Source organism: Parasteatoda tepidariorum, chromosome 9 (genome assembly GCF_982258835.1).
Source record: "Parasteatoda tepidariorum strain Cologne lab strain chromosome 9, Ptep-v5.0, whole genome shotgun sequence".
Taxonomy (NCBI): Eukaryota; Metazoa; Arthropoda; class Arachnida; order Araneae; family Theridiidae; genus Parasteatoda; species Parasteatoda tepidariorum.
The window spans coordinates 20,498,661-20,518,065 of NC_141763.1; the positions used below are offsets into that span (position 1 = coordinate 20,498,661).

The following is a 19,405-nucleotide window of genomic DNA, read 5'->3' on the forward strand; positions in this document are numbered from 1 at the left end:
GTTTTGAACCCTATCTAGAAGACTACTGGATCAAGTATTGGGAGAAATTTTGCCTTCGTGGAGGACTTTTTTAATGGAAGTAACCCGCGTTTGCTCTACATGGAGAGGAAAACCTCCCACAGTTAGCCTGACGGCAAGGGGATTCTAACCCATGATGCGTCTGCCACTGAGGATATTTTACGTCGGCACTGTGGTCGGTGCTAGCCGGGTGCGGAATTCGTATCGACCAGCCATTGCTGTTATTCGAACCCAGTTCACCTCATTGGAAGGAGAACGCTCTATTCCTTGAGCCACCACGCTTTTTTTAGTAACTGATTTATAATTTATAATCGTCGTTGAACAGTCGACCCAATTGTTTGAGTTTATGACTACTAATGTTCAACTCTAGTCTTGTAATTTTGAACCCAATCCAGAAGACAAGGGAATTGGAACTCCTGGATCAAGTATTGAGTAAAATTTTGCCTTCCTGGAGGACTTTTTGAGGGAACTAACCCACGATTGCGTTTCATGGAGAAGAAAACAACGAAAACCCCTCACGGTTAGTCTGACGGCAAGGGGACTCTAACCCATGATCCGCCAACCATTGAGGATATTAGGGATATTTTACATCAGTTCTGTGGTTGCTGAATTCGTATCGACCAGTCAAAGCTGAGATTCGAACCCAGTTCACCTCTTTGGAAGGTGATCACTCTATCCCCTGAGCCACCGCGACTCCTTTAGTAATTGATTATCAATATCCAAGCAACAATATCAAAGATGTAAATGCTCCGCTATTTTTAAATAATACACAAAAATGTAACTTAATTATCATCGCCTCCGACTAATTGCTTTCTTCTAATTGTTGGATGAAAAAGAAGCCATACTTCATGAAAAGAAATTTTAAAACACATCATTTCGAGTGAAAAAGTATAAATCTTCGTAATGAATATTATTAATACAATTATCTCAGCAATCGTATCTATATTTCATCTTGGAAATATCAAAAAGAAAAAAATTAAGTATTCTCATGAAGGCAGTTTAAGAAAATAAATTTCAGCGAGGATGAAATATTTGTTAAAACATCCATCATTGTTATGTCGGATTATAAGTTTCATTTCAAAAATTGAAATTTTCAAATGTTATTTATATTTTACCGTGGAAATTTGCACTACCGTCTAAAACTTAAGAAGCAGAAACATTTTATTACGGTAATAAGTCAGTCACGTAATGTTTTCTTTATGACTAATTACCTCTCTTAAATAATATACAATAGTTCCATATTTCTAAGAATAATTGAAAAAGAACATTTAGCTAAAAATAGTGCATTAGTGTCTCTTTAAAAAAGTGCATTAATTTTAATGGATCATAATTTTTAATAACTCGAATATAATTTATAAATTTCTATGAAATAAAAATTCATTTTGAACGGTAAAAAAAAAGTTCTTTTGAAAAATATCAATTTTATTTTTAATGGAATTTCAGTTCATTATTAAAATTATTTCAATATTAAAATAAGATAGCTTTAAAAGCAAAATTCAAAAAGCTAATTTTAAATCTCATATTGTTGGAGTATTTTATTAAAAGAATTATATCAAACTAATGAAAAATCACATTGAACTCTTCATTTTTCTAAACTTAAAAAAAAAAAAAAGTCGGAATTTAAATTTAAAGCGTAATACATTACTGTCAGCTTTGCTTCACCTAAACTCGAAACATCCTTACCACTTCAAATTAAAATCGATCTTTAGAAACTTTTTTAAAGGTGAAAAAAAACTTCCTTTTTTTTCCTCCATGAAATACTACATGAAAACAAAAGCTATGGAAGGAAATTTTCGAATATTTTTTTTTATACGGACGTATATCAGAAGCCCAGAGCAATTTTTAAGCATAAAATAATTGGCTTTCGATCCAAGTTAATAAGTCTATTGATTTTTCCTAGCTGAGTATGTTACGGGCGAGTGCAAGAAATATTATATCCTTTAAACAGTTCTCGCCAACCGTGAAATTAATAGTTTCTCGCCAAATTTATATTCTCGGATGAGGGTGTATGTAAACTATAACGCACTTTCACTCAAATACTTCAGAAATTAAATTTAAAAAAAGGGAAAAAAATTTTAATCTTAATAGTTTTACTGTAGGCATCATTTTATTCATTATTCAAGATATTTTTTTTGAACTTGAAGCATTTATGTTTAGTTAGTACAGTCATAAATAATAAATGATAATGGAAAAACTAATTTTCAAGCATCATTATTCGTATTTAAGCATTAACTCTTAAATTTACGTTTTACATAGATTACTTCGTTATGAGAAGTTGTAAAATAAAAGCTCTTTTGTGTTGCTATGGTTTATATTTATTAATCAAGATTAAAATATTTTGTATTTTGAAGATTTATTAAAATAATCGAATCAATTAATTAATCATTCTAATCATTGTCATTTTAATCATTCTAATAATTGTGAATCGAAGAAACACAACGTCTCACTATTTAGTCATTAAAGCATTCTGTCTCGCAATCTAGTCTTTCTCAGATTCTGAATGCCGATTCATTTATTTTGTCTTGCATTCTAGTCATTCTCACATTCTGTCTTCTGTTTCATTCATTTTTATCTTGTCATTCTCACATCATGTTTTTCAACTTGGTTCTTTTCGCATTCTCTTTCGTAATCTAGTTTTACATTTTGTCTTCCAATTTAGTAACTCTTGCATTCTCTTTTGCAATTCATTCATTCTTGAATTCTGTCTCGTAACTTAATTATTTATGCATTATATCTCGTAACTTAATTATTTATGCATTCTGTCTCGCAACTTAATTATTTATGTATTCTGTCTCGTAATTTAAAATTTAATCGTTTGCACATCTAATCGTTTGCACTCGCAATTTAATCGTTTGCAGTACAGTCATTTTCGTATTCTGCCTTGATTATATTGTCCTTATGGACGAAATTGAATCTTTATTCGCGTTCTCTGTCTTGCAATTTAGACACTCTTGTATGTTGTTTCGCAATCAAGTCATCTTTTGCATTCTGTTTTTCAATTTAATCACTCTCGCAAGCATTCTCGTGAGTTTAATCACATCCTTATTGTTCTACGATTCATTCTCATATTTTTCCGATAGTACAAAGCTTTTCTTCGCACAAATCTTCCTCGTCAAACTTCCCAAATTTCCTATCATAAAGTAAGCATGCGAAAAAAACGATTATTTCTTTTTATGAACGTTTTAAATTGACAAATTCTGCCTCGTAATCTAGACATTATCTATGTTTGTGTAGCGTTCTAGAATTTTTAGTACTCTTCATTTAGCATTCTGCATGCTAAAAAGACTGTTTAAATATTTCCTTTCCTTATCCATGTATTACCCATGGCAAAATCGGTTTTGGGTTCTGTGGTGTGTGAACTTTATTTTTACGTCATCACGCTTTTCAACAATTTTCAAGAATAATATAATAAACAGTGCGCATGCGTCATCATTGCATGCGTTGCTATGGTGACAGCTGCTGTTTGATAATTTCCTTAGAATTCTTTTTATCTTTTTATTTTCACCAGCAGTCTGTCTTAATGTATTTACATAATGATAATTTAAAGTATTTTTATATTCTTTTTATTATTAACTTATAATAACAGTCTTGACGGTGATTTTAATATAAATATGAATACTTAAGAAGGAATAGTATTTTGAGACGTCTTGAAACACGCATATAGCCAGGATTTGAAAACCAATCCGACGACAAACATCAATTGAGACAGTTTTTTGCAACAAAACTTCAATTTCCAATGCCTGTTTTTAATTTTTGAAAGATACCTTTACAAATCTACACACACTCTTTTCTTTATTTAATTTGTTCAGAAACCGAATCATTTTCACCCCACCTCAATATCTCGAGACACAAAAGCTAACGGAACTTACAACAGCTATTTATCAAAACTTTTTGAAGATCACTTTTCCACACGTTTCAGTTTAACGACGACAAATGATACCTTCATTTCAAGCTCTTTAACGAGATTCCCAAATTGTTCCAAAGAAGAAAGAAAAAAAAGCAACGACTGAGTGCCAAAAGATGTTTTTTTTGTTTCTCTGGAACAAACGGGACAAGACTGTCCCAGAAATGACGAGGAGGGGGGTGTTCAGGTACTACCAATCAATCCCCATAAGCTACCAACGCATCCATACATCGCTGGCACGGGCAGGTAACGAAACAAGGCTTCTGCTCTGAGCTATTAATATCAATCTTTGGAGTAACTTGGATGGAGGGAACCGGTAGATGACAAACGGTTCTGGTTTGGGGTCGTCCATCACCGGATTTTCGATTTCCAGAAAGAAAAGGAAGGGGTGACAAATCGAAAAAAAGTATGTCACCGCAAATATTTCATAAGAATACTTTTTTTTTTAACCAGGAAGGTCCGAGCTAACATTCATTTATAGATCTTCTATTTTGCTGAAATGAATTTATCATGTTTTGTGGATTATTATTTTTGTTCCAATTTCATGGAGACAGACTTTGTTAAGAATATAAAAAAAAAGGTAGAAATTGGAACAGTTTTGTGATAAATCATCTAATAGGCTAAAAGTTGAACTTAATATATTTATATATATGTGTGTATACAATAAATGGCTTCTTTTGAACTACTTAAAAAATTCTTTTCCATTTCAGTTTTTTCTTCTTTTTTTTCTTCTTTTTTTTTTCTTTTTTTTTTGTATACGGTATTTAGGACTTCAGTATTAAACATTTCAGTTTATCAAAAAATTTAAGTTTATTACCCTCATAAAAATTGGTGTTCATTTTTAAACACATTCGTAAAAAAAAATATAAAATTTACTTTACTTTTCTTATAATTTTATATCCTTCGTTGAACAGCCGACTCAATTTTAGGTTTACGACTACTACTGTTCAGCTCCGTAGCCTTGTAATTTTGAGCCCAATCCAGAAGACAAGATAACTCCTTGATCAGGTATTGGGAGAAATTTGCCTTCGTGGGGAACTTTTTGATGGAACTAACCCGCATTTGCGCTACATGGAGAGGAAGACTACGTGAACCTCCCACGGTTAGCCTGACGGCAAGGGGACTCTAACCCATGATCCGTCTACCACTTAGGATATTTCACGTCAGCAGTGTGGTCGATGCGAGCGACCGTATCGACCAGTCATCGCTGGGATTCGAACCCGGTTCACCTCATTGGAAGGTAACGTTCTATCCCCTGGGCCATCGCGGCTCAATAATAAAATGTAATTATAATTTCCCAATTACAATCGAAAATTTATAAATACTATAAAATCACGAAGCAACAAGTTTAGGCTATTATCTACTATCGCCTTAAAAGTGCATTTAATATCAAGCGACATTTTATATTCCTCATATATAGCACACCGTTCCATATATCAAACTTTCAACGTTTAATGTATTTTGTACATTATCAAACATTGTATTTATCGTCAAATTAGTTAGTAAATAAGAACGTATTCATCGTCGTTATTATATTCTCTATCTAGTAATGTATTCATCATATCCAACGTCAAACATCGTATTCACTATTAAATGCAATATTTATAATATACATTATCAAACAGCAATATAATGGCATTCATTATCAGTCATACTAGTCACCGTATTCATTGTATGCATTGTCAAATGTATTTACTATGAAATGTTAAATTTCTAGTATTTACTATGAAATGTCAAATTTCTAATATTTACTGCCAAATCTTTGTAGTCATTTTCGAACATTTTATTCATTGTTAAATATCATATTCATAGTACCCATTGCCAAATATCGATTAAATGTCAAATGACATATTTATTGTTCTCTCACTCAAATATTGCAATACTAGCATTCATCACCGAACATTATGTCCATAGTGCTAGTTATCAAATACTGAATTCATAGTATTCATTATCAAATATCGTATTCATACAATCCATAGTCAACTATCTTTTCCCCATCAAAAGTCATTTTCCACTATCAAGTATTGCGATCTTATCATTCATCATTGAACATAGTGTTCATTATGAATTATCGAATTCATAGTCTTCCCGTTCACATATCGTTTTCATAGTACCCATTTTTAAATATTGAATCAATATAAATTATTATGTTTACAGTGTTAACTACCAATAATCATAGTATTCATCAGTACTTAGTTATTTTTATGATTCAAAACATTTGCTGAACAGCGTAGCACTACAAATAAACATTCTTTCAATTTATTTATTTTACAAATTATTTTTCCATCTTTTGCATTCCTTTAAGTTTTCAGCATCTTTTCAATGTTATAAATGGAAAAAAAATCGAAAAAATCAAAACCCAATTTCATTTATTACATTATTTTTTATTTTTTTAGAATCAGAAAATTTCATAATAAATCCGATATTCTTCTATTTGTACTAAATATAAAACCTAATTAGAGACTTTGCATACCTCTTATCCTTATTAAAGTTAGGATTTGTTCAGCTTGCTGCTCTCTTCGTTCTCTCTGCTTCCACTTCATTAAGAAAAATCATTTTAAAAACGTAACTTTAACCGCCGGCATCTCGTTCCTTCGGTTTGTTTATTCTTTAATTTTGTTTCCCTAAGTAATTGCATACAGCTTTGGCCTCATTATTGTGTTTTATTGATTCGCTCATTAAAGATTTTATAATTCACTTTTTCTTTGTCGTTTCTTTTAGATTTCGGTATATTAATTAGACTTGCGGCCCCACAAAAAAGACTGAATTATTTCATAAATAACTGAAGATGAATAGCGGCTGCAAGGAGCTTGTACAGGAAGTTACTTCCATAAAAAACATTTATGTAACTGTTTCAAAATTACTAACCACATCGTTGGATTTTGATATGGGTTGCTTCGAGTTAAATTACTTTTGTAACAGAATAGTTTAGGTCTTATTTTATTGTTTTTAATTACTACTTAATGCAGTATTCCTGCATCGATTATTCTTGTTTTTGGTTAAAAAGTGGTTATACTTCAATTAAATATTATATTATTTGTCAAAAAATAAAAATGTTTGAATTGCATACAAGTTTCGTATTTTTACTTATCATCATGCATTTTTCCGTTCATTAAGTTGTGAAAGAACTGCACATGCGCACCTGAAATGCGCATGCGCCAGTATTGATAAATGAAATAGTTAACGAGCATGCGCAGAAACTTCTGAAAACTTACGAGCGATCTGTATGATATATAAAACTTAGAAATATTTCTATTATTGAACTGAATATTATTATATTCTTGCTATTGATCAAAATTTAACTATGCTTAATAACTAGAATAGATTCCCAATTTTTATTTTGGTTTAAAAACTATTAGCGTTATTATAGCATTTGTAGATTAATTTTCCTCTTATATATTTATCACTTTCATAAAACTAAGCAAACAAATGGAGAAAATTGCTTAAAACGTTTTTAAAAAGAATAAAAAAGCTCTTGAGACATGTATAGAAATATATTTTTACTGTTACTTGATTACAGGATTGTTTGTGGATTTATTCTATATTTTTAGTATCCTTTCATAAAATTCAACTTCAATTTAAGCAACATAAAGTTTTTATGTGTCAGGAATAAAGCTTATCACAAAGTCTACGACGTGTATATTAGATTAAGCTAAATTTTTACAATAATAATCTCTGTTTGACTGTGTTTGTCTGAGAGATGGATGAAGTTAGTGCTGCTGCTGATTCACTCTTTAAATTCTGTGTATTAGATTAATCTGCACTTTTGCAATAATAATCTCTGTTTGACTGTGCTTGTCTGAGAGATTGATGAAGTTAGTGCTGCTGCTGGTTCACTCTTTAAATTCTGTGTATTAGATTAAGCTGCAGTTTTACAATAATAATCTCTGTTTGACTGCTTTTGTCTGAGAGATGGATGAAGTTAGTGCTGCTGATGATTCACTCTTTAAATTCTGTGTATTAGATTAATCTGCATTTTTGCAATAATAATCTCTGTTTGACTGTGCTTGTCTGAGAGATTGATGAAGTTAGTGCTGCTGCTGGTTCACTCTTTAAATTCTGTGTATTAGATTAAGCTGCAGTTTTACAATAATAATCTCTGTTTGACTGCTTTTGTCTGAGAGATGGATGAAGTTAGTGCTGCTGATGATTCACTCTTTAAATTCTGTGTATTAGATTAATCTGCATTTTTGCAATAATAATCTCTGTTTGACTGTGCTTGTCTGAGAGATTGATGAAGTTAGTGCTGCTGCTGGTTCACTCTTTAAATTCTGTGTATTAGATTAAGCTGCAGTTTTACAATAATAATCTCTGTTTGACTGCTTTTGTCTGAGAGATGGATGAAGTTAGTGCTGCTGATGATTCACTCTTTAAATTCTGTGTATTAGATTAATCTGCATTTTTGCAATAATAATCTCTGTTTGACTGTGCTTGTCTGAGAGATTGATGAAGTTAGTACTACTGCTGATTTACTCCGTAAATTCTGCAACCGGGATTTTTTAACAGAATATTCTTTTTTTTATCTTGATACTGGTCAAAAATATCGACATAGAATAGCCAATAGAATGCAATACTTTTTGATTAGTATGAAAACAATGCCGAATTTCAAGAAGCTTTGCATTTAATTGGAATTAATTACTCTTTTGGATAAAAAAGCTCCATCAAATCTACCTTGTTATAAATACTTGATTTCTCTTCATTAATTATTTTATTCTTTTTATATGAAATCAGTTACTTAATGCTAATTACTTGCTCAAAAAATACTTTCATATAAACTTTTTTTTTTCAAATTAATGATGAATGTGGCGAAATCTAAGTCTAGTCAGAAGAATACAATCCGTTCGTAAATTTTTTATGGATTCATTTTATGCTATGTTTTGACCTTACTATTCGAAAGTTCTATTTCTTTCTTTCTGTTATGTGGAGGATGAATAAATGATGTTTCCCGACTGTGATTACATTTATTCTATTCTTATACCTTTTCTCTCCTGAATCATTTATTATTGTATTCTAATACTCGACCATGAATAATTTATATCGAATTATTCTAACTTTTTCTCTCCTCTCCTCCGTTCGGGAATAGGAATAAAAAAAAACTTTTTTTTATTCCTTGTTGGAGATGAAAATAAAACTTTAAAATGCATGCCTTTTCTCAGAAACGAAAAAAACTTTTCGAACGCGATAACATACTAAGTTTTCGAGCTGAACTTTTTTTTTCATCAGCCTTCTATAGTGAAGTTTTCCTTGTGATGCTTTATTTTGATGTTTTGGAAACAGAATTTAAATGGATTATATGAATAAGCTCTCACTTCCTAAAGATTCTTTAAAATAAGAAGAAAAAAGTAGAACGTCTTATTAACGAGAAGTGTATTTTGTCACCACTGTTTCTTGTAAAACCTGAGAATATTAAACTGACCTATCAAAAAGTTGTTTTAAGTACTCGATATTTGTAGTAATGTGTACTTTCGTTATCTTATTTTTGGAAGAAATAAAGAAAATTAGTAGGCTCATTCGAAACATTCTCTTTGAAATAAGGTTCTCATAGCTGCCAACTCTACTGGATTTTCCAGTATATTCCTGGGAGAAAATGGCAAAATCCAGTAGACTACTGGATTTTGCCAGTTTCTCTTGGTCTACTGGTTTAATCAAAATTCTCATGGTTTTTGTACATTTTTCAATTTCCTAAAGAAATTCCCTAAAATTCCCTAAAATTGAGTAAGATTCTTTCAAAAGTCCCTACTGAAATAGAATTTTTGTACATATTATAGCTTGAATATTTAAATAAGTATTACTAATACATAACCTTCCTTAGTGTATAAACACGAAATGTTTAACCACTGTAGAAGGTCTTTTTTATAGAACCAAAACTATAGTATGTTCATTTCTGTACTTTTTCTACATTTTTCGATTACATGAAATACGACGTAGGGCGATAATCACGATGAAGCATCGTGTCTTGGGTGCTCTTAAATTCTTTTCTTATTTTCTTTATTTTTCCTTGTTTTTTTTTTCAAACTGGGAAAAAAATTCTATAAAACTTATAATTATTAGCCTAGCGAACGTAGAACATTACGTTTATTTCTTTTTATTTAACTAACTTAGTTTAACAAATATTATAATTTAAAAAAGAAAATTATTGGTTTGCTATAATTTTAGCTCTATTGCTTAACTTAATCCTTCAATTATTTTCTACGTACGGTAATGCTACCACACATGTTAAAATATGTAATCTTTTATTCTTAAGTTGAAGTAAAAAAAAAAAATTTTTTTTTTCAGGCAAACTTGTCTCGCCTGAATCCAAGTGATTACCATCCGGGTGTTGGTGACGGAATAGCTAAGTGTCCTTTTGATCCAGAAGATAACGCCACTGCTGTATGGGTTGGTGAGTATTACAAATAATTTAATGGCAATAATTTAATTGGTCTTCTTTTTTTTAATAATCAAAAGCAACGTTGATCCCAGTAATAATCGCCAACTTGGCGGGATTTGAACAAGTCGCCAAGAGGTGGGCTATTCTAGAATTTTACAAAATCTTCATAATATTCATTTACCAATCTTCTATAGGAAAAGAACAATCAATAAATAGAATTTAATATTGTATTCAAATCGCAGAAAAATTTACTTATTTCCTAGTGTGACGCTGCATGTTTATAAAAAATAAATAATATTTGACTTGCTTTTTACATTTGGGTTTTTTTTAAACTGCTGTTTGTAGAAAATGCAACACCATGAAGGAATCATCAGAATCAAATGAAATTCACAGCAAATGTCAATTATAGGATATTATGCAAATTAATAAAGTTTCAGAGCCATCGCGCGTGCGTGGCCCGCGCAGCGCCCTCTGAATTGATGCTGAAAGCGTATAAATAAAGTGCTGTAGCGGGACGTTGAAAATAGTCTATGATTATTTGTTAGTGGCAAACGTTTAGTGAGACCTGAGTATGCCTCCACGACGGAAGAATAAGAAATTCAAGCAACTTACGGAGTTTGAACGAGGGAGGATAATCGGCCTTCGAGAAGGAGGATTTTCCTATCGCGCAATAGCAGCTCGTATGCAGCGGAACAGTTCCACAGTGATGCGAGTTTGGAAGCAGTGGACCGACGAGCACCGAACAACTCGAAAAACAGGCACTGGACGACAGAAGGTGACGTCAGAGCGCGATGATCGACACCTGCTCCGCATGGCGGTGAATGATCGCACAGCTTCCTCCAGGCAGCTGGCAGCACATTGGTCTACTGCTACAGGTGTACAATTGTCGGCTTCGTCAATTCGTCGTCGTCTGCTGCGCCGTGGATTGCGTGCAAGGGTGCCATTATACAGGATTCCCCTCACGGCGGATCATCGACGGCTGCGTCGGCAGTGGGCTCTTGAGCACAGAGACTGGCGAGCTGATTGGCACCAAGTTGTCTTTTCAGATGAATCACGCTTCAATTTGTGGACCCATGATGGCCGTGTTCGTGTTAGACGTTATGCCGGTCAACGCTGCCTTCCTGAGTGTATTATTGAACGACATAGTGGTCGAACACCCGGAGTTATGGTCTGGGGTGCGATTTCGTATCATGGACGATCCAATTTGATACGAATTGAGGGTAATCTCAATAGCAACAGATACGTCCGTGAAGTGCTACAGCCCGAAGTCGTTCCTTTCCTTCAAGGCATCCCTGGAGCTATCTTTCAGCAGGATAATGCACGCCCACATGTTGCGCGGACTGTTAGAGACTTCTGTTCAGCACAACGCATGCAACTTCTTCCTTGGCCTGCTTATTCGCCGGATATGTCGCCTATTGAGCACGTGTGGGATATGGTTGGTCGGCGTCTCACTCGTGATCCGCGTCCTGCAGTTTCCAAAGACGAACTTTGGTTGCGCATACAAGCGATATGGAATTCTCTTCCTCAAGCAGATATTCAACATCTGTTTGACTCCATGCCACGTCGTATAGCAGCACTTATTGCAGCGCGTGGTGGCTGCACCAAATACTGATTTCGGACGCTTAATTTGTTTCTTTTGTTTTGAAAATTTCATCATTTATTTGTATCAGTACAAGTCGTTTCTGCATTAAATTTCATTTGATTCTGATGATTCTTTCATGGTGTTGCATTTTCTACAAACAGCAGTTTATAAGTGAATAAATTCATAATTGAAGAAAATTTATGTATTTGTCCAAATGCCATCTTAATGTATATGTATAATTATGCAGAACGTGGAAATCCTTCCGGGTTGCCTGGTTTGTACAGCGGCACGGTTGCGGAGTTTACAAAAGCTGACACCGTCATATTCAGGACGAATCTTTACAATAAAACCACTGGCGTGGAACTCCATCCTTTCAAACGAACCATCAAATACGACTCCAAGTGGCTAGACAGTAAGTAAACATTTCAATTCTGCATGCTTCTTATGTGTTCCCAATTCATTTCAACATTTTGCACTTTTACCCGATGTCCCAAGCAGTTCTTATTTACTACATGATCTTAAATTTGAGTAACTCTAAATCAACGATCGATAATAGTAGGATCAAACAATACAAACAGTATATTGATAGTGAGAGGCATAAAAACTTTCTGCAGAATTTCAAAAATTGCAAATATTGACAACAAATTACACTTTCAAAAGTCGTCTACTGTTCAATATTTGTCACACAAGTTGTCAATAAATAAAATTCGCTGCAAAAATCGCAAACAATTTTAATCAGTAACAAAAATTGCAAATAAGTTAGTTACTAAAGTTGCCAAAAATTAAATTAGTTACAAAAATGCCTACAGATTTTATCTGTCACATAAGTTGCAAATAAATTAAATTGGCTGCAAAAATCGCCAACAATTTTAATCAGTAACAAAAATTGCAAATAAGTTAGTTACTAAAGTTGCCAAAAATTAAATTAGTTACAAAAATGCCTACAGATTTTATCTGTCACATAAGTTGCAAATAAATAAAACTGGCTGCAAAAATCGCCAACAATTTTAATCAGTTACAGAAATTGCAAATAAGTTCGTTACTAAAGTTGCCAGAAATTAAATTAGTTACAGAAATGCCTACAGATTTTATCAGTCACATAAGTTGCCAATAGATAAAACTGGCTGCGAAAATCGCCAACATTTTTAATCAGTAACAAAAATTGCAAATAAATTAGTTACTAAAGTTGCCAAAAATTAAATTAGTTGCGAAAAGGCCTACAGATTTTATCAGTCAATTTTAATCAGTTGCAAAAATTGCAAATAAGTTAGTTACTAAACTTGCCAAAAATTTAATTAGTTGTGAAAAGGTCTACAGATTTTATCAGTCACATAAGTTGCCAATAAATTAAATTCGCTGCAAAAATTGCCAACAATTTTAATCAGTTACAGAAATTGCAAATAAGTTCGTTACTAAAGTTACCAGAAATTAAATTAGTTACAAAAATGCCTACAGATTTTATCAGTCACATAAGTTGCCAATAGATAAAACTGGCTGCAAAAATCGCCAACATTTTTAATCAGTAACAAAAATTGCAAATTAGTTAGTTACTAAAGTTGCCAAAAATTAAATTAGTTGCTAAAAGGCCTACAGATTTTATCAGTCACATAAGTTGCCAATAAATAAAATTCACTGCAAAAACCGCAAACAATTTTAATCAGTTACAAAAATTGCAAATAAGTTAGTTACTAAACTTGCCAAAAATTAAATTAGTTGCGAAAAGGTCTACAGATTTTATCAGTCACATAAGTTGCCAATAAATTAAATTCGCTGCAAAAATTGCCAACAATTTTGATCAGTTACAGAAATTGCAAATAAGTTCGTTACTAAAGTTGCCAAAAATTAAATTAGTTACGAAAATGAAATGTTCCCTTTCAATATTTAAACAATTATAAAATTAATTATAAATTTAATAATTATAAAATAAACAATTATAAAATTAATTATAAAATTAATTAATTAAAATTAATTATAAACGTATTTCTAATTAAACTTTTTCGAAATTTTTTTTAACGAACTGTTAAAAGCTTTTAAAGCGTTTAAAAGCTCTTCTGGAACAAAAAGCACTACTGTTGTTTTAGTCGCACTATTTCGTCGAACCCCATCTCCCTCAACAAGTGCAAAATTCGTTCCATTTGCACTTGACTGATGGTGATTGCGTTCTTTTTTTCCAGAACCGAATTTCGTGGGTTCGTACGACATCGGGGAACACGTGTACTTCTTCTTCAGAGAGAGTGCAGTAGAGTACATCAACTGCGGGAAAAGCATCTACTCCAGAGTGGCCAGGGTTTGCAAGGTGAGTGCTTTTTACGGGCTGTACTAGGGGGCTGTTTTTTATGACTGCTACTAAAAACCCTCTTTGCTCGAGTGATAGTGTTTTTCTTCCTGATAAATGCCCACTGCTGTTTTTACTTCTTACTCGAGATGTAACTATTTGTGTTGTATGTGCTCTTCAACGCTGAGGCAGAAAAGCAATGTTATTTGTCGAGATGGCATCGTTACGAATAAGTCCGTTATTTTTCGTTTTATGTTTAATATGTATATACAGAGGTGCCATCTATTGGAATTTATCATAATCAAGATTAGGGTCTTACAGTTGAGTAATAAAAAATGCGATTCTTGAGAATTTCTGTATTACTTAGTTATTTCCCCTTTACCAAGAGTTAAGAAATTATGTTGTTTGCATCTATTGCAATATATAGAGGTGCCATCTATTGAAATTTATCATAATCAAAATTAGAGTCTTACGGTTGATTACTAAAAAATGCTGTTTTTGAGAATTTCTATATTAAGTAGTTTAAAATAAGTTATTTCCCCTTGACTACCAAGAGTTAAGAAATTATGTTGTTTGCAGCTATTGCAATATACAGAGGTGCCATCTATTGCAATTTATCATAATCAAGATTAGAGTCTTACGGTTGAGTAATAAAAAATGCGGTTTTTGAGAATTTCTGTATTAATTAGTTTAAAAAAAGTTATTTCCCCTTGACTACCAAGAGTTAAGAAATTATGTTGTTTGTAACTAATCTATTATGAGCAACCAAAATAAGTATCTATTATGCAGCATTGTTATTAAGTCGTGTATTTTTTATTTTATGTTTAATATACATAGAGAGGTGCCATCTATTGCGATTTATACGCCATCGTTACGATTTCATAATCAAGATTAGGGTCTTACGGTTGAGTAATAGAAAATACGGCTTTTGAGAATTTCTGTATTAATTAGTTTAAAATAAGTTATTTTCCCTTGACTACCAAGAGTTAAGAAATTATGTTGTTTGCAACTAATCTATAATGAGCAACTTAAAAAAAAATAAGTATCTACTATGCAGCATTATAATTAAGTCTGGTATTTTTTATTTTATATTTAATATACATAGAGAGGTGCCATCTATTGCGATTTATACGCCATCTTTACGATTTCAAAATCAAGATTAGGGTCTTAGGTTGAGTAATAAAAAATGCGACTTTTGAGAATTTCAGTATTAATTAGTTTAAAATAAGTTATTTCCCCTTGACTACCAAGAGTTAAGAAATTTTGTTGATTGCAGCTAATCTATTCTGCAGCGTTATGAATACGTCTTGTATTTTTTATTTATCATTTAATATGTATACAGAGGTGCCATCTATTGCGATTATCCGTCATCATTACGATTTTGTAATCAAGATTACGGTTCAGAAATAAAAATTGCGATTTTTGAGGATTTTTGTAATAATTAGTTGGAAATAAAAAAATTTCCCTTGACCACCAAGAGTTAAGAAATTTTGTTGTTTGCAACGAATCTATTATAATTTTTTCTACTTCTTAAACAATTCCAAAAGCAATAAACAAAAACAATTTCATATTAAGAAGAAATGAAAAATATAAGAAAATAGGAGTTAGCTCCAATGGAAATTCCCCTGCTATGGTACTTGTCCCTATCCAAGAGTTTCTTTTTTTTTTTCTGGACCTCGTTCAAAATCAGACTCGAATCCTCGTTCAGACTCGAACCCGAATCAGGTTAGTTGTTCAGTAGCGGTTATTGAACAAGTATCTAAAAAAAAACTACATTTTAACATCAGTTAATTTAATATTTTGCGTTGAAAAGTTTCTGAGTTTTGAATGCTTGCAAAAATTTGTAAGACAGTTTCCTTTGAAGATATTTATTTCTTTACAAATATTTATCTTTTCTTTAAGGAATTTTCTTTATCTGAAAAGCGTGTTTTTATACTGTATAGCTTTCTATAATAAAAAAAATTACCATTCTTATTTTTTTAATTGCAAATTTGTCGGTAGTTTTTAAATTTCACGAACTAAACATAAACTTCTCGATTTGCACAAATCGTATTAGTTTTATTTACGCAACTTTTAAATGATATGCTACTAACTTCAAAGAGTTAAAATAAATTTGCAATGCCAGAATTTTAAATAATAAAAAAATAAATAAATTGAATGTATTCTTACTGGTTTGAAAGTATCGGGTGAAAAATTAATGAACTCTGCCCGTGAGTAAAAATAAAAAAAATAAAACATTTTATAAAAGCAAGGATAAACCGGATACAGATAAACTTTATTTTTCCCTCTGCAACTCAACTTGTCGTTAAAATCCCTCTTTATGTAAGTTCAAACTGGAGGTGAAAAATTATCCCCATGCTTGTTAAAGGGAACATTAATGGAAAAAGATACCTTTTCAAACACGGTAACTGGTCCAATTTCAAATTATTATTTTTTTTTAAGTCATTTTGTAACCTGCGTTTGTAAAAACATTTCCTTTCCTACTACCTCATTACAGAGACTAATAATATTCATTTAATTTATTTATTTCCTTCTAAATTTGTTATTTTAGAGCAGCGGTTCCCAATTTTTTTCGACAACGGAACCCTAAATAATCAACCTTTTTTTTAGTGGAACCCCGACTTCATGAATAAAGTTTATTAAAGTGAACGTTATAACCCATAATAGACTATTTTTAAAATATTTAATTCGAGGCATTTTTCATCAGTTTTATATTAATAATATTAAATTAGGTTTTATGTTGAATTTGCAAATCTAGTCTAGTTACGTTTTTGTTTCTGGTGTATATGCAAAAGCTCAAAATTAACAAAATAAACCTAATTATAGTTTAGTTTGTGATTTAAAATTTAAAAAAATAGTGCGTGGAGTCCCTCCGCGCGGAAGAAGTTTAACTTCGTAACCTGCGACGTTAATTGTAGAAGAATCAGCAGTCGTAGAAGGATCACTAGTTCTATTCACCGACTCTTTTTCCTGCTCCGCTCGCTTCCGTGCTCTGTAATAACGGTAATTTTGTGCATTTTTCCCTCGTGGACCTCTTGAACCAATGGAAGTGCTTGTGGTTGCCTCATCGTCTCGCCATGGAAAATGTATTTGTATTAGTAATGTATGTGAATGCGTCATAATGTAATTTCAAAAGAGAAAACCTAACAATCAATTGATATTCACAAGAGACGTACCTTGACATAACCTTAAATCCGTCGCATTGTCCGTGGGATTGTTTTCACTCATTTTTTACAATTGTTAACCACTAAATTTGAAAATAAAAAATACTACCCTATTAAATTACATGTGAATCAAAACAAACTAAAAAAAATATTTATAGAAAAACAATACTTTTATGATTTTTATTATTTTTATGCTAGTGAGAACCAAAACAATATGGAAATGAATGAGGGAAAACTGGATCCTACCACGTGATTTCCCGGCCAATAAAAATGAAGCGTTAAACGTTTAACGCAACCTTGTTGGAAGTCGCATAAGAAGTATAACTTCAAAAAACTTCTGTAAATATTGAAAATGGTTATTAGGGAAACACTACATTTTTCCCAGTGAAGAATTTACTTCGTTTCATTTTTAGTAAAAGTCTCGATTTATTATTATTGATTCTAAATTAAATAAATATTAACATTGCATGTTACTCTATAGTCTCTAAAGCATTAAATATTATTTAATTTTATAATTATTGTTGATCTTCAACAGCAATCCAAACGTTAAAATCAGACGATATAATTAAAAATTATTTGTACTAGTTAGTATTTTAAAATCGCGTCCTTTTTTTTATAAATTATGTAAACATTTTTAAGTAATTGACTTAAAACAATTTTATTTAGTTATCATTTTTGCATATACGTAAAGACATATTTCTGATTGATATTTACACAGACACTTCTGTTTTGTTTTAAATACAAAAAAGTAAATTTCATAAACGTTTCAGTAAATATTTGTATCTACTTTCAACATTATTTACTGACTTATTATTTATACTTAAATTTGATGTAATATTTAAGTTGTAATTTGATGTATACTTGAACAGATATTACCTAGTTGGTATCAACGTAGTTGTTTTTTTATATTAAACACAAAATAGTAAATTTTATAACTATTTTAAATAAACATTACTATATTTTCATCGTTATTTAATAACTCTTAAAAATTATGTTTGAATTATAAAATAATTTTAAAGTAAAATCTTAATATTAAATACATGATTGCATCGAATGAAAAATTGATTTAGATAAAATATTTAAAAAGTTTTAATTTAATGTTTGTTTCTCCTGAAGAAAAAATCTTTATTTAATTTGCGAATTTTTTCCAGCAAATATTTTTGTTATTTTTGTCGTCTTAATTAATCTAGAATCTACATTAAGCCAAAATATACATTTTTTTTCGTATTAAAGCACATTCATATTAAAGATCGAATTCCTATACTTTTATCCCTATACTTTTTTCCGAATACTTTTTTTTTTTGTTTTGATTTTCTAAATACCTTTCATTATTTTAAATATGTTTTTACGCAAAAAAATACGTTTATGTTATTCATATGAAAAGTAAAACTATACATAATTTTTATTCTCTTTTTTTAAAAAAAGAATAAATAAATAAAAAAATTTCTTTTGGTTTCGTTCTTTTAAAGTATTCGAATTTTTTTTTTTTTTTTGCTTTTGAAAAGAATTCCATTAACGCCAGAAATGAAAAAGAAGATCGCCAACATTATCTTTTATTACCTACAAAATATCTATAAAAATAATTTTTAATGTTTATCATTATTCCTCAACTTTTTTATGATATGTTCTTCAAACTGAAGTAAGGAATTTTCTTTTATATATAAAGGAAAAAGTGGTGTAAGAACGGGTAGCTAAGATTCGAAGGCCTGTTGGAGCCACAGTGTTACAATTCTACAGTCTACCTAGACACAGACATATGGAATTAAGATGTTCATCGTTTTATTGTGTACAATATATCGTATTGAAAAGTCATAGATGAACTACTTCTTATCATAAATGATTTTTTTTCTAGAAAAAGTCATAAAACCAGGACTTACCCCATCAGTGGGGCAGGGTTAAGACGGATATATAACTAAGACCGAATTGATAATTCTATGGAAAATTTAGAAATACTATTATTTCAGAGAAAAAAATAGCCGAGATTTCTATTTTATATAACAGTTTATAAAAAATTATGCTTGCAATTTACATGTGATGTAAATTGCTTAAAAAAAAATCGCTTCAAAAAAAATCAAGACAATTGACCTAGAAA

General features: G+C 31.1%; 1 protein-coding gene across 2 annotated transcripts in view; it reads left to right on the forward strand.

Moving 5' to 3' along the window:
- LOC110282721 (semaphorin-2A) overlaps window positions 1-19,405 on the forward strand; it is a 557,110-nt gene that overhangs the window by 506,806 nt on the left and 30,899 nt on the right. For both annotated transcript variants that reach the window (XM_043041274.3, XM_043041275.3), the window contains exons 6-8: window positions 10,199-10,304; window positions 12,122-12,286; window positions 14,049-14,170. In XM_043041274.3, coding sequence (XP_042897208.2) covers window positions 10,199-10,304; window positions 12,122-12,286; window positions 14,049-14,170 — 393 coding nt within the window. The remainder of the gene's footprint in view (window positions 1-10,198; window positions 10,305-12,121; window positions 12,287-14,048; window positions 14,171-19,405) is intronic.